This window comes from Chamaea fasciata, unplaced genomic scaffold, assembly GCF_029207755.1.
Source record: "Chamaea fasciata isolate MVZ Bird 193981 ecotype frontalis unplaced genomic scaffold, bChaFas1.0.hap1 SCAF_13, whole genome shotgun sequence".
NCBI lineage: Eukaryota > Metazoa > Chordata > Aves > Passeriformes > Sylviidae > Chamaea > Chamaea fasciata.
The window spans coordinates 4,842,873-4,857,943 of NW_027094098.1; the positions used below are offsets into that span (position 1 = coordinate 4,842,873).

The following is a 15,071-nucleotide window of genomic DNA, read 5'->3' on the forward strand; positions in this document are numbered from 1 at the left end:
ATATTTACTTGTATCTATATTTTATATAGATATTTAGATATTTGTATTTAATAACAGTGACATGAAGTTGTGGCCTCAGGGAACTTCAGTTTCTCTCAGCCACAAGATTTGCTGCATGGCCTCGAACAAGTTGCTAAACCTCCGCTGGTTTCTCAGTCCCCCATTTCACATCAAGGGATATTTGTCTGCTCTACCAGGGGAATTGTGATTACCGAATTTGTGAGGGGAGTGTGACGTAAAGTGTATCACTATAAACTAAAGTACACAGAATGGGGTTTGCCCATTTCCTTTAATTTTTGAGAACAAAGTAAGTAGACGAAATCTTGTGCCCTTCAAAACCAAACAGAATCTTTCTTTGTGTAAAATGTTACATAAACCTTTAGTGGTTTTTCATTTTTATTGCATGATTTTTAATAATTCTGCAAATATTTCAGAAAAGGGCAGTTTGTTCCCACTGCATAAAAAAATCATCACATAAGAGCTGGGCTTTTTTTACATTTCCCCCTCATATAGTTTCAAAAAAACCCCAAACACAATTAGGAAATTTACCCTCCCACTTCCCTCCCTGCAAAAAGAAAAAAACCCGAAAAATCTGTTTATTTATTTCAATCAGTAAAGTGTTAAAGGAGTCAGATATTAGGAGCACACAGAGCACAGCACATCAGTAACACCGGGGGTGTTTTAGAGCACAGCAAGCCCTGCATAAAGCATGGGTGAAATGTTCATAGCAGCACAAACCTTCCTGGAGAGGCTGGGACGAGGACACGGCTCCAAAGGACTCAGACAAGCCACAGGGAACATTTTTTTTTCTCCTACAGCAGCGTTTATCCTGATCCCAATGATACCTTAGGATTTTAGCTTTTATATTCTTCGATTCCTGCACTGCATCACTGCATAACTCGAAACTCCATATGGAGTGTTAGTTACTGTCTTCACATCTTGGTCAGATAAAACAATCCCTCTCCAGGCCTGGAACTCAAGGACACCTCACTGCCTCAGGCCCCGAAAAGTACAAACAAAAATGAAATGCAGAGGAGCAAACTGGGGGTCAGTGACTTCATTACCTGGAGCTCCAATTGGAGGATTAACCCCTGACATGTAAATGGACCAAACTGAGAATTGTCTGAAAACCTCGTGCCCATTGTCCCTGCTGGGTGCAGCCCCTGACTGCCCAAGGTTGTGCCTGTTGAAGGCTTTTAGTAAACCCCCACTTTATTCCGTGAACCTTGCCCAGCCTCTGTTCTAGGGAACCACTCCAAGGAGTTTCCTGTCCCATCTGGGGCGCCAAAACCAGCGAGGGGTCCCCAAGGGCTGCTTCAGCCCTGTGGGCTCACTTTGTGCCCATGGAGGGCCCCAAGAGCAGGGGCTGCGCCTCTCGGCACTTCCTCAGAATCCTGATTGCTGAGGGAATGACACCGAAATCCAGGCCAAGCACAACCTAAAGGTTCTCAGGAGTCCTGAAATCAAGGCCAAGCACAACCTGAAGGTGCATCTCCCTTCACTGATTAGAAAATATCTTCACATTCTCCTTGAGAGGGACCATAACCCACCCCAAAGCCCACATGTGGCTTCGGGGCCTTGGTTCTGCAGCCTGGGAACATTTCCTGATATTTTAGGAAATAAATTTCCTAAATTTCCTGATATTTTAGGAAATACCTAAAAAAAATATAAAAATTAGGTACTTCCTAAAATATTCCTGACTTGTTGAGACTTCCAAATACGTGAACGCCTCGATTTTGGAGTGTTAAAGTCAATTCAGTTTCTTCCTTGTATATTAAATCAATCTGTGGTTTCAATTCTGGGAACATTTCTCTCCCAGTACCATTTTCCCATGGAACTTTTTGGGTCCCCTTAAGGGAGGCCAGCAGGCACAAAATGATGGTTCTGTGCCCTCCTAAATCCAGGTTTCTTCCAAATGTCCTGCCCCAAGCACCTCACAATGGAGATATGCAAACAGGACCTACAGGATTTGAAGTCCTCTGTTAGGCTTCCACCTTGGCACACACAAAACAAACCCCTACAAACAAGATAAAGTAAAAATGAAATGGCTCTATTAGATTTAATGAAGTGATTCAAGACAAAGCAGTTCCATAAAAATGCTTTTTTAAAAAGAAGTAACAGCGAGAGCTCAGAGAAGTGCTGACTGCAGGTACAGTTCAAGCCAATATTAAGATATATTTAGTGACTTCTAGGGAAATATTTCCTTGGGAGAAGGTCAGGAGCCGTTTCTGTTGCTAACAACTCCAGGTGCTGTGTCTGAGCTCCGGTGGGTTGGAGTTGCAGAGAAGGCAGCAGGTTTTATGACATTTCTTCTGGTCTGTCTCTTGTCTCTTCCCCCAAATCCTGTGCAGTGCACGATGCTGTTCCTCCACAGGTTTCTCACACAACCATCAAATAACAAAAACAGGCCAAGAAAAAAAACCGTCCAGAACAAATAATAGTGTGTAGAAGATTATCAGGTAAAAACCCACATCCTAAGGCAGAGTTTAGGGGTTTGATACTGGGGCGTCTGCACGCCTCCTGGAACAACCATGCAGCAGCTGCATCCACGTGCAAAATCAGCTTTAAACCCAGGGAGTCCATCCAGACCAAGGCTTGAGGTGACAAACCCAGCACTGTTCCCTCTGTGACACTGAGGGGTCACAACACCCCTGTGTGGATCCCTGCACCACATAGAAATGACCTCCTGGAACTCCTGCAGAGATAAAGGACATCACCCCGAACTTCTGCTAAAAATATTCCTCCTCTGACTTCAGTCCAAGCCTCGATCCCATCCCCAGCAGAGGAATTCGTGCCTGATCTGATGGGACCTGGAAAGGACCTTGAAGAGGAGTCAGAAGGCCCCGAGTTGGGAGGACCATCCAGTCCAACTCCTAGCCCTGCAGAGAACACCCCAACACCCCAGCCTGTGCCAGCAGAGGAGCTGTGTAGTGCTACACATTGGCATTGTAGGATCCCGGATTCCTCTGGAGGGCAATGAGTCGTTGTACACACAGAGAGAGCCCTGAACCTGCTCTTTCCCCCTCAGAACACCTCCAGCTCTGTGAAATAACCCGTATCTCCTGCTGTAGGAGCGCAGACAAACACGGGTCACTCCAGGGAGGGGGAGGTGCCAGCCAAAATTCAGGAGCAGCCGCCCACGGAGGAAAACGGAAAGGTTTGGGAGGTCTCCTGAGGAAGCACATCCCCTCAGAGACCAGGAACTTACAGCAGCAAAATTCAGAGCCCTTCAGAACCAGCCTCTATCCAATCTCCAGGAAGCCAGTGGCTCAGGATGAGCCCATTCCACATTTCCAGCCCTTTTGAAGCCAGTGGAGGGAAGGAGGTGGGAGCAGCTGAGGCGCCGTCGGCATCACCAAACTCGCCCTGCAAAGGAGATTTCTTCCCAAGCAAACCAGAGGACAGGCTGGTGCCCATTATATACACACATGGACAGGTCTGAAATGCTTACAGGTTAGAAGGTCTATACAATGTTACACCCGCCACAGATCAAAGTAGAAAAGTTTTACAGCACATTATACAGGTCCCTCTAAAGTCTAAAAAAAAAAAAAAAAACCATTGACTGGAATCACCATATTACAAGAAGTCATCACTAACAGACCATGTAATGCTATTTCTTTTGCTTTTACAGAATCATTATGGATAGAGCAATTTTAAAAAATCACTTTTTAAACAAGTATACAATTTTCACTTTAAAATTAACTGGTTAATAAAATTCTGTGCAAAACAAGCCAGCCTCTATAATTAAGTGAATTTATTTATTTATTTATACAAAAAAAAAATAATAAAACAACAGAGAAAAAAAAGTTCTTTCAGAAATGTGTCTCCTTTTCTGTGATGGTGGAAATGTTGCCATCTCCTTTCAGTTTGGCATCGCAGTCATTTATTGCTGCAATGTAGGCTCCTCCTCCCAGCTTGCCCCGCATTTTCAGGTCTGAGCTAGGTGTAATCAGCTTCCTGAATTTCTAGAAAATTGGAGAAATTGGAAATCGTTACGTTTTTCTTGGTCACAGGCACACCTCTCTTTAACAGATCAGTTACAAAAGGCTTTTGTCCTGCATGTCTGCTTCTCGTTTATTTCCCCTCAGACCTGCAGGCTGCACAATTCTGGACAAATCCAATCAGACCAAAGAGGGCAAAGCTCAAACCAAAGTGAATTTTTATGCTGATTTAATCACCCCCTTTCATGAAGACACTCAGCACTGCGTCTGCTCTACAGGTACATTTTGTTTCTCATTTTATCATCAATGATGTCCACTGGAAAAAGCAAATCAACCAGAGACAGCCAAGGTGTATTGAACTGTGATAAAGAAAAATATACTTTCTCTTCTCTAGCAATGACATCCACAGCAAGGTTGCTGCTCACAGCAGGAAGTTGGCTTCCCAAGAAGCTCCCAGCTGTGATTAAAACAATCCTCTTGTCTTCCTGGCAGGGAAAAGATAACGACCTGTCTACCGGACTGCAGCTCCAGCAAAGTCTGCTCACCTGCAGGGACAGGTGGGGCTGGTGCACTGAGGAAATATTTAATGTTTAGATTTGTGCAGACTTCCTTTTCTTGACTCTCTGAGACAAATGAATCAAGGACAATTCACTTTTGGTTTGTATACCCGGTAAGGATTTCCCAGGCAGTCTGCAGGCTGTGTTCAATCAGCTGAATGGAGTCTTTGCAACATGGACGAAACGAGGCTTTTCTGCACTGTTGAAATCCCAAATGGCGGAATAAGGTTTGTATTTTTGTTTCTTCCACTATTGCTTCCTTCTCTGCCTTTCTTTGGAGCTCCCACAGAAACGAGCAACCTTCCAAGCTTAAATTTGATCATAACCTCAGCCTAGACCTGAGCTAACCTGACACCAAATGTCAGAAAGTTCCACCGAATCTCTTTATTTGACAGTTTCTCATTTAGAGAGCTGAAAATTAGGAAAAAACATCCAGAAAAAGGGAATGTGGGCAACCCAGCTCCTGGAGAAAATCCTGGCAGCACAAACAAAAACCATGGGAAAAGGCAGCTGACCTAAGGGAATGGCTGGCACAAACCTTGAGGGATTTGGGTGATGTTACAGACATTTTAAGCTACAAACTATGCTGGGACAGAGCACCTCAAATCAGTAGTTTTGGTTAGTTTGCCACTGGCAGAAAAAAACCCAACAGGAATTCAGAATAAACCAGAGAAAGTTCAGAATTCTCTTTCCAGCAGCGACGGAGAGCCCTAACCCGGGGAGAGCAGGGATGTGGCACTGCTGTCCTGATAAAGGATGCAGGTGAGGACTCCCGGCCTCTTCCCAGCTCTTTTCCCAGCATCACTGATCTGCAGAGACCTCTCACCTCCATGAAGGTGCCTTCCGTCTTCCAGAGCTTGATGCAGATCCACAGGGGGATGCAGACCATGGAGGAGAGGGCCATCATCCACCCGATACCGTAGCCCCAGTCAGGGTAGATGTACACGTTGTTGTATTTCAGGGGCTTGTATTTCACCAGGAAAAAGATGAAGATTCCCTGGAAGAAGCAGAGATATTATTAAGAGGTATTTGGGAAAAACCTGCAGGTGTAACAAGGATTTGGCTGCGTGTTTAGGCCAGGCCAGGCTCCCTGAGGAGGGAAAGAAGAGGGAAGCTCTTCACTCAGAGAAAAAAAAAAAAAACCAACCCACCAGCAACATCCTCTTTGCTGTACAGCTTAAATAACACATCTCAGAGGCTCCTGCAGAAACGAGCAACCTTTCAAGTTTAATCCTATTTACCTCTTGATGACAATAAACCCTGCACTTTGATGGCAAACAGCACCTGGGCAGGAAAGATAAAGTTTTGCTACAGTGAACAAGCTGTGATTAAGTAACATGAGCTGGGTTTTCTCCAGCCTGTCAGGATGAAAAAGGAAAGCCAAAATTTTTGAAGTTGCTTTAATCCACGGTGTGTACCTGCAGTTTTGCAGGCCAATGCTTTCATCCTGCCAAAAACCCTAAAAAAAAAAAAAAATCTGTCTAAATTTCTAACCGAGCAGCTTAGACCATTTCGATGTAGGAAACAGAGAAATCTATCACGTAATTTTCTCCAAAGTGGTGAAACAAGAGCAAATGGTATAGAGGTCATTTCAAATTTGGTGCAAATGAGTCAGGAATTCTCCTAAGTTTTCAAATGGGAGCCTGGATCTCGAGGTACCGCAGCTCCTGTGGTTGCCATCACTGGAGTATTACACAACTGGAAGGGTTGTTGGCATCTAAGCCTCAATTTTCAGGGCAATCAGACATGCTGCTTTTGGAACTCTGTCCCTGTGACACTGCCACGGATCTGCAGAGCTGGCACCAGCTTCCTTCCCCTCCTTCAAGCCTGTGGGATGGGCTTTTGGCTGCTCCTACTACATTTAAAAATAAAAAAAAAAAAGTGTCTTGTCTCCTTTGAAAAATGTTCACTCCCTCCAAAGAGAGAGGAGAAAGGAGGAGAAAGCAGCAAAGGAGCCACCACAAGTCTGGAGGAGCTCAGGCTGTGTGTGGTCACACAAGGTGCACTAATTACAGGGGAAAACATCCCTCTTGTTCTGGCAAATGTTCATTTAGGGCCCTGGTGTTATTTTTGTTCCTATGATTGCACATACTAAGATTTTTCACAGACTATTTATTAACTTTTACAGATCTTACAGGGTGGGCTTTCATTTGAAATACATGCTACGAGTCAATAGGCTTTTTTTCTCAACTCTTAGCAGCAGCAAAATTATTAAAAAAAACCAAAACAAAACCAAAAAACAACAACAACAACAAAAAACCTGTACAGAAACCCATCTTTTATGCCTCAAACAATTTATTTGGACATTCTGTACTTACTGCACAAATACCTGGAGTTAGGACCATCCAACACCACTTAATCAATGACACAGGTTTGTACCCAATCATGTCTTCAATGTTCTCATAAAAGCGATTGCTGCCTGCCCAAAAAACAAAGGAAAAGCAGATGTAGAGTGCCCAGGGAAGGGGCTCTCCAGGTCAGGATTTACAGCAGTGAAGAGAAAGCACCCGCAGAGCTGGGAAGGCTGAAGCTGCTCCTCTTTCCCTGGAAAATTCCTCCCTGCCATCTGCCTTCTGCTCATGGCAGGGGTCGATAGAAAATTACTGAGCTATAAAAACTGCTGTTCAGCTTCATTCAGCTCGTATCAAATCAACGTGTCTAATTATCAGAGAGGGAGATATGATTAGTGTGGCAAAAGATATTAACATTTCATTTAGTCCTACTCTCCTTTTTCCTCCACACCTTGAGTTTTGCTTTCCTTCAAAGCAAGAATGAACCTAATATATTCTGCCTCGTTGGTCTGTTCTCTTAGTTGTGGGATCATGGTTGTAAACCACCCCAGTGGAAGAGTATCTATTTTATATATAAATATATTTAGATGCTACAAGCTCATGTGCGAACCCAAGGATAGCTGGGCACGTGTAATCTGCAGTTCTGTGTTGTTTTACAAACTGAAATGATCCAGAGTGTGCGTCTTTGTGGAGAAAAAGACATTTATGACTTTTCTGGGGGGGCATGGGAACGTGGAGGGTCCCATTCCATAAAGGTACGAGGTTCTCACTTGGCTTTTATGCAAATAGGGAATTTTGATAAGGAAAATAGAGCCATTTTTATCACTCACCGTACACCCAGCCTATGCAGACACACTCAAATATGGCAACAAAGAGCAGGCACATCCCACTGGCTGCATAGGAGTCAAAGAGTTGAAAGACATACATCCCACCCTGGAAGAGAAAACAGGAACGGGGGAAAAAAGATTGGGATGGCACCAGTGGGAATATTTCATCGAAAATCTGTTTTAATTACACTGTCAAGCAGTTGGCTCCCTGGCAAACTTCCTGCTCAAGTTGGTTCCTTCTTGAACAAAGAATATTCATTTCTCGAGGTTTTTTTTTTTTACTCAGCACTTCCTTTAGGGTGGTAAATCTGGAGTGAAGTAAAATTTGATTATTTTTTTTCCAAAAATCCTCTCCCACATCCCTGCTTTTCCCTCCATTTGTTTTCACATAAAGCTGTAGATATTTCCAGGTGCTTCTGACCTTCAGATCCTGGTTCTGTGTCTGTGTTATTAATATGTAAAATAGGTAATTAAAACGTGGGGAAAGACGGTAAAATCTGTAGCTACCAAAACTCCTCTCTGATGGTGTAGGGGCCACAAAATGAGTCAAGTGACCTAAAAAGTGTCAATGCAGCTCACAGGCTTTAAGACACATGACTAAAAAAAAAAGTCTTTATTATTTGTCACAAAGAAAAATAAATAAGAATCATCCAATCAATAACATTATGATTAAAATAATTAAAATGATATGGATGATATTACACTTTTTTTGTGAGACATTTAATCATTTATCACATCTGCATTTAATGTTGAAATAATGAGGAGGAGGAGTCCACAAGAGAGCATTTCAATGGAAAGGAATTCTAAGGAAGGAAAGAGGGGCTGGAGATGAACCCCTCAGTTGGAATTTAATTGTGTTTGAGGGGCTCATGTGAACCATTACATCTCAGACAACTTTCTGCACATGGAAGAGAATCCTAAAAATAGGGAGAAAATGAAATTTCTATTGCCATGTCATCGTGGTGAGACTCAGCAAATACCTGAGCAAAATGCAAATTTAGAAATCAACCAACTAAGACTGGACAAGTTAAGGACAACCAAACCCCTGCAAGGATAATCCTGTAGTTGGGAGGAATATCACTCTTCATGTTTATATTTCTTTTAGCCTGTATATTTGGATAATATCTCTCAGTGCTCTGCTCAACCCATGCGCTGTGGAGAGGTTGTTTCAAGATTTCCCATTTTACATAGCAAAGATGATTTCCTTCACTGAGAATAAGAATGATCGACAGGTAAATATAAAGTTAAAAAGTATGTAAAATTTCTGTCCAATGCATTATTTCACACAGAGCATCATATCTCTTATCAGAGAGGGAGATTTGATAAGTGTAATTAAATATTCAAGTTCCAGATTATTCCAAGTTGGAAGGGACACAAAAATTTCTGCTCGGAGATTGGCTGCACTGCTTGACATGGCCGGTGATCTGGAAACTAAAGATGGTTTAGTTTTCTCTTTTCACTTCATCTTCTCTGTTGTTCTTTCCATTCAGAATGTGGTTGTTCCTGCCCAGGAACAAGCAGAAACCATGATCAGGGTGTGTAGCTGGAATTTCCTTGCCTGTGCTGTGTGTTTTTGATTCAAACGTTTCCTGAGCTCAGCTGATAAAACAAGGCTGCTTTTCCCATTTCAGATGTCACACAGGACCTGAGAACAATCTCTCCAGCATTTTGTTGTCACATTCCTGACAGGGAAATTTCTCTGTGGCAAAGATTCTTGTGCTTTATCTGTTGTGATTATGACCAAAACTTCTCCTCCTGAGCTCAGCTGATAAAACGAGGTTGCTTTTCCCATTTCAGATGTCACACAGGACCCGAGCCACGTTCCTGACGGGGAAAATTCTCTCTGGCAAAGATCCTGACAGGGAAATTTCTCTGTGGCACAAAGATTCTTGTGCTTTATCTGCTGATTATGACCAGAAATCCTTTTCCCCTGAGCCAGGCAGCCCTTACCTCAGTTAACATGATGAGGCCCAGGAAATAGGACACGATGGAGAGGCCGAGGATGAGCAGCTCCCTCCTGTAGCCCCTGCGGAACACCTTGGGGTACATGTCCACCACAGCTGTCACAATGCTTTCCACACACACAAACTGCAACAAAGCACAGCAGAGATCCATGAAATCCGTCTCCTCTGCTGCCAGGATTCGGATTTGCCACCTAACACTTGAAATACGTTCCTGTCTTTTCATCACAGAAGGTGGGTGATCCCTGGGGAGGCCCCAAGAGCTCAAACTGAGAGCAACGTCTCCAAATGAAAACATCCAAAGTTATGGATTTCCACCAAATTTATTATCCCAGACTGCATTTTCCCTGAAGCAGGTGGATTAAATGATAATTAAACCTTTCAAATGCGGCCTGAATGGGAATTAAATCATGTACAAACCCTTCATGGGATCGTGACCCTCCAGGCATTTTTGCCAATTTTGCCATGCATCCTCCAACCTGCTAAAGGAGCAGCAGGGTTTGGGGGAAGTTCTCTCCATTTATCAGAAGAGAGAAGTTCCCCAGAGGTCCCGAAGGCAGGTACTTCTAACAAAGGAGGGCAGGAACACATGCAGTGCCTTTAAACAGCAAAAAAAGTAAAAGCTTCTGACTCGGGGCTCTGCAGCAAGGTTTCTAAAACAGGCCCCAAAATAGACACTGGAATAGTCAAGAGTCCAGAAACTCCTCACTCAAAAAAAAAAAAAAAAAAAAAAAAAAAAGGCTTTTAAGAACCTGTTAGATCATTAAAAAGAGCAGTTATTAAGCATTAAGTTTAATGAGTGGAAATGTCATGCAGAACAAGCACCGCTGAGCTTTAGAATCACAAACTTTCTGAACCCAGTCATGCCCAGGGCTGAGCTGCATGCAAAAAGTCCCAGGCACTTCACATTTTTCTTCAAACAGCTTCTGCAATTTTTACAGTCACACAGGGACAACGACTTCTGCGCTGCCCCTTTGCTGCAGGACATGACTGAGCATTCCTTGCTCTGGTATTTTGCAGTAAAAATACACCATGGAAAATTACATGATCACTATCTGATATCCAGCTTCAAAATTCATTGCAAAATGCTTTGAAAATGGGCTGGTGTTTTACTGAAGCATGAATTTTAAACAGCCCTGTTGAAGTTCAGACTGATTTCCATGTTAATAATGAAAGCTGGAGTCAAGCTGAACTAACCTTCGCAGTGAATTGTGGAGGAATATCCAGCACCACAACTAAAAATAAGATTTAAAATAGCAAAGAATTAAATTAGGGTTGAGCCTTTCATCAGGATGATGCTGTTTAGGTGTGATTTCCACCTTTTGGGGAGGCTAAAAAACCCATGGGAATGGGGTTTGTTTCATACCTGACTGTCCAAGCCCAGGAAGATGAGCATCATGAAGAACAGAGCTGCCCACAGAGGCGACAGAGGCATCATGGTGACAGCTTTAGGGTAAGCAATGAATGCAAGTCCTGGTCCTGAAAAGGAATAAAGAAATGCAAAGTTCATGCTTGCGGGGGAGCTTGAGATGGAGTTCAGCTCCTGCAGAGCAGCCTGAGCTGTGGGAGAACAGCACTGCTGACACCAAAAGCGTGGCTCTGGCTGAGCAGGCTCGCTCAGCATCACTTCTCGGACTCTTTTCTCTGGACACACCCGTTTTCTCACTTTCCCTGCTCCCTTCCCCATCCCACTGTGGAAGCTGAGGGAGTGGGAGCAGTGTGGGTGCTCAGCTGCTGGTCAGGGTCAGCCCACAACCTGATTCTTCTGTCACGGCAGATGAGAGGAACTAAACCCAAGACTGAACACCTCGACAAACTCTACATCTCTCATCATCTAAACAGTGGGTGATGAGGTTTATCAGAAATGGCACAGCCCTGCCTGAATCCTGGCCAAAGGGTGTTCAACTTCAGACATCCCAGAGCTTTATGTTCCCCTTTTTTCGTGCGTGGATGTGCAGCACTGCAAACATCCCTGAATAAATCATAGCCTGTGCTACTGTGATTGCCTTATATAACTTAGGAATGTATCCTGGAGTCTTTCTTTTTTTCCTAACCTGGTGCAAGGCAAATGTTGCTTCCCATCCTGCTCTGTGTTTTTTGGGCTGCTGCTGCTTTGGCTACAGATTTAGAGAAATCTTCAAAATAGAACATTTTTGTAACAGCACTGCTAACTTCTCAGATTTGCTAAGATACCTTCTCACCTTGCTCATGTTTTTCTGTTTTTGTTTATCAGCTGGTTTTTATGAAGCCAGCCAGCCTTAAAGCAGGGGCACAAAGGTTCTCTCGCAGCCAATAAAGAACTCTGTGCTCCTGCTGCAGTAACTTGAGTGCAGACCTGTCACACACTGCCGCTTCGTCAGTTACAAGCTCCTATAATGAAGTGCAAGCCAGTTGTATTGAGGGATTTAGGAAAAGAGAAATGTTTTCCATGAAAGCATCAGCGAAACCCTGCTTGTTTTGCTGTTTTCCTGGGATTGACTCCATGAGAGTCATTTCTCCTCCTCAACAGCTCAGCATTGCATTTGTTTTTGTTTTTGATTTTTTTTTTTTCCGGGAACCTCCTGCTCTTTTTCTTCTTCTTGAGGATGTTACAGCCACAAAGGTGTGGAGTAACTTCCCTTGGATGCCCAGCTCTGTTGTGTTGGAACCCTGGGTACTGAGAATTTTAGATTTTAATTTAGGTGCTTGTGGATAGTTAACTTTTCATGAATCTGGGCCTGTCTGGTTTCTCATTTTAACAGCTGCAGCCTTTTTCTTTAATATCTTTTTTTTTCTTTTGTTCCAGAAGGAACAAATATTTGTGGGTTGCAGTCTGTCGCATTGAGAGAAGGTGGAATGCAGATGAGGATTAATACTCAGAACTGTGTTTATCTCTGCTAAACAACATTCTGGATGCTCAGCTGCAGAAAGGTTGTGTAGCAGGGGCTCCTTGAGCTCATGAATTTGGTTCTATGCACAGCAACATTCATATTTTTCAAATACAAATGTACAGCCACAAAAATAGTTCAGAACTCCTCCTGCAGCTGTTATTCCATTGAGTCATCTCATCTACAGACTGTGAACTCTGACCACCTCCTCTGGGCATTTTTTGTTAATTCAGGAGTCTGCATTTGGATCTTACCTGATTCTGCAACTTCTGCAATGGGCACGCCTTGTTCATAAGCCATAAATCCAAGAACTGAAAAGATAGCAAAACCAGCAACAAAGCTTGTGCCACTGTTCAAGCAGCAGAGCATGATGCAGTCTCTGAAAATATAAATAAAAAACACCGCAGTTGATCTCCAGAGCTGGGGTTTCTTTCATCCACTGAGCCAGAGGACTGACAGAACCCTGGGCTGCAGGAATGGAAATCAAATTGTTCATTAACAGCAAGGTCCCGACTCAAATTATTCCTCAGAGCAACCAGGAATGAGCACGTGCAGGAGGACACCAGCAGAATATCCTTGCTTGTGTTTTAACTTGCAAACCTGTTGCAAGTCACTTGCAGTTTTCCTGTAAAATCTTAGAAAACACATCAAACTATGCAAAAACGTGTAATAATTGTTAGGAACAGTTTCTCCATAATAATTATATTAATAGATTCCAGAGGGTATGAACTCATTAATAAACTCTTATAAAAATGGTAACATTTGTTTCCTGGGGGGGGGAAAAATCCTGTGGTCAGATCTTAGCTGCTTCTATCCATGTTAAAGAATATTGGCAAAATACATCCATGCAAAATACAGCTGCAGTTTGGTTTCTAGACACATTTAAGAGGCTGAGGGAATGAAAAGCACTGTACGTAATCTGGAAGCGTGTGCACGCTTTAAAAAGTGTCTAAAAAGAGGCCAAGGCAGTGCAGGGCCAGAGATCTCTCAGGCAAACACATCCCACACTTCAAACCACGACAAGGACAAGGCCAAGGTGAAGAAGGATTTCTTTGCCCAGCCTGGAAACGTCAGAAGAAAAAATCACTTTAAAGAAAGGGAAGATCCTCTTGCAGAAAGGTGTGATTTCCCCCAGAGCCCAGGGAAATATTGTTGCTCATGCTGCTCTGACAGCTCTCCAGGCATGACAGATGAAGAGGCAGTGTCGATTGATGCTGACAGTCACTCCTTGGAGACTGTTTGCCACAAGAGACAGCTGTGTACTTGAGAAAGTAATAATCTAACCCAGATGTCTGAGGTAAATTAGGCTTCTAACCCACTGAAACACAAGGTGAGCCTGGAGCCTAGTCACTACAACCAAGCCCATCCCTTAATCTGCTTTATCCCCAGCCCACCGTAGCTCTGAAGCAAATTTTTGTGCAATTTATCAGTTAGAAGAAAGGGCCCTGTAAAATCCAGCAGGTTCTGAATTCACAGCTTCAATAATTCAGGAAAGGATCATGTCTTTGTCACAGATTTGCTGTTGAGAATCAGAGACAATTCCTACTTCAAAGCCCTGGCAATTATTCCCTCAAAACTCCTCTGCGAATCTCCCTGCTTTGCTGTTTGTCTCATTTAGTATTTTTATGCTGGAACATCATCTCATCAGTTTTTGGAGCTCAGAGTGAGGTGAGCAGTTCCAGCGTCTCATTCCTTCACCGATGAGCCCCGCAGCGTCACCCACGTCTGTCCAAAGCTCTTCTGCCACCCCTGGGACTCAGCTGAGCACCAGCACACACACTCCCCTGGGGGTCAAGGGAACACCTTGACATTCCTCAGCTGCAAAGCCAAGGATCAGCTCAGCCTCTGGGCCATGAGAGCCTTTGGCTCCCTCTCATCACCTCAGCTACACTTCATTTTAACTATTTTAACTATTTTAACTATTTAACTTTCACCATTTAATTTTAATAATTCAATTTTAACTATTATTTTGGGAAGGTTTTGTGTTTTCACAACAATCTCAGAGTAAAAAAATAACCTCTGTGGCACAACAGCAACAAAGGGCTAAAATATGCCCAGCAACGAAAAAGAATGAATATTCCCATTTGTAATGGAGACTCAGACACGGACATGGGCAGTGATGTTCACACTTCTTTCATGCCTGGAGTCTCTCTAGCACTGTTCACTTGCAGTGAAATACTTGCTGAAAATACAATTCTAACCCTTATTTATTTGCTTTTTGTATGAAATTCTCTCCATACTTATGCCCAGCCAGGCCAGTTCTACATTTTGGGCTTTTTAAAGTAAAATAGCCATCCAAAATAAAGGACTGAGGAGCACTTTGTGCTTTGCCGAGATACAAAACAATGAAAAATCCGCCCCTTCCTGACCTTCTCAGTGAATTGCAGCTCCAAAGAGCTCTGGAGGGTCACTCACCCCACCTCTCTCACCTCAGGAACCGGTGAATTCAACACTGAGAAATTAAAACCTGAGTGTGAGGAAACCCTGTGGATAAGAGAGGTCAGAAAGATGAATTTTATAATCCTCTGGGGGAAAAAGAGAGATCCTGCTTTGGGGGGGATGGAGCCAGATGATGCCTCCACTGGGCACAGGCTGTTTTCTTCAGGTAAGAATTGGTTTAGATAATG

General features: G+C 43.3%; 1 protein-coding gene across 2 annotated transcripts in view; it reads right to left on the bottom strand.

Annotated features, from left to right (window-relative positions):
- Window positions 1-2,029: 2,029 nt before the first annotated feature.
- Window positions 2,030-15,071, bottom strand: part of SLC6A11 (solute carrier family 6 member 11) — an 89,736-nt gene continuing 76,694 nt past the window's right edge. For both annotated transcript variants that reach the window (XM_066195182.1, XM_066195183.1), the window contains 7 exons: window positions 12,699-12,823; window positions 10,944-11,056; window positions 9,567-9,704; window positions 7,620-7,722; window positions 6,817-6,917; window positions 5,325-5,495; window positions 2,030-3,965 (listed from right to left, as the gene is read on the bottom strand). In XM_066195182.1, the coding sequence (XP_066051279.1) occupies window positions 3,813-3,965; window positions 5,325-5,495; window positions 6,817-6,917; window positions 7,620-7,722; window positions 9,567-9,704; window positions 10,944-11,056; window positions 12,699-12,823 (904 nt within the window). In that variant the 3' untranslated portion in view covers window positions 2,030-3,812. The remainder of the gene's footprint in view (window positions 3,966-5,324; window positions 5,496-6,816; window positions 6,918-7,619; window positions 7,723-9,566; window positions 9,705-10,943; window positions 11,057-12,698; window positions 12,824-15,071) is intronic.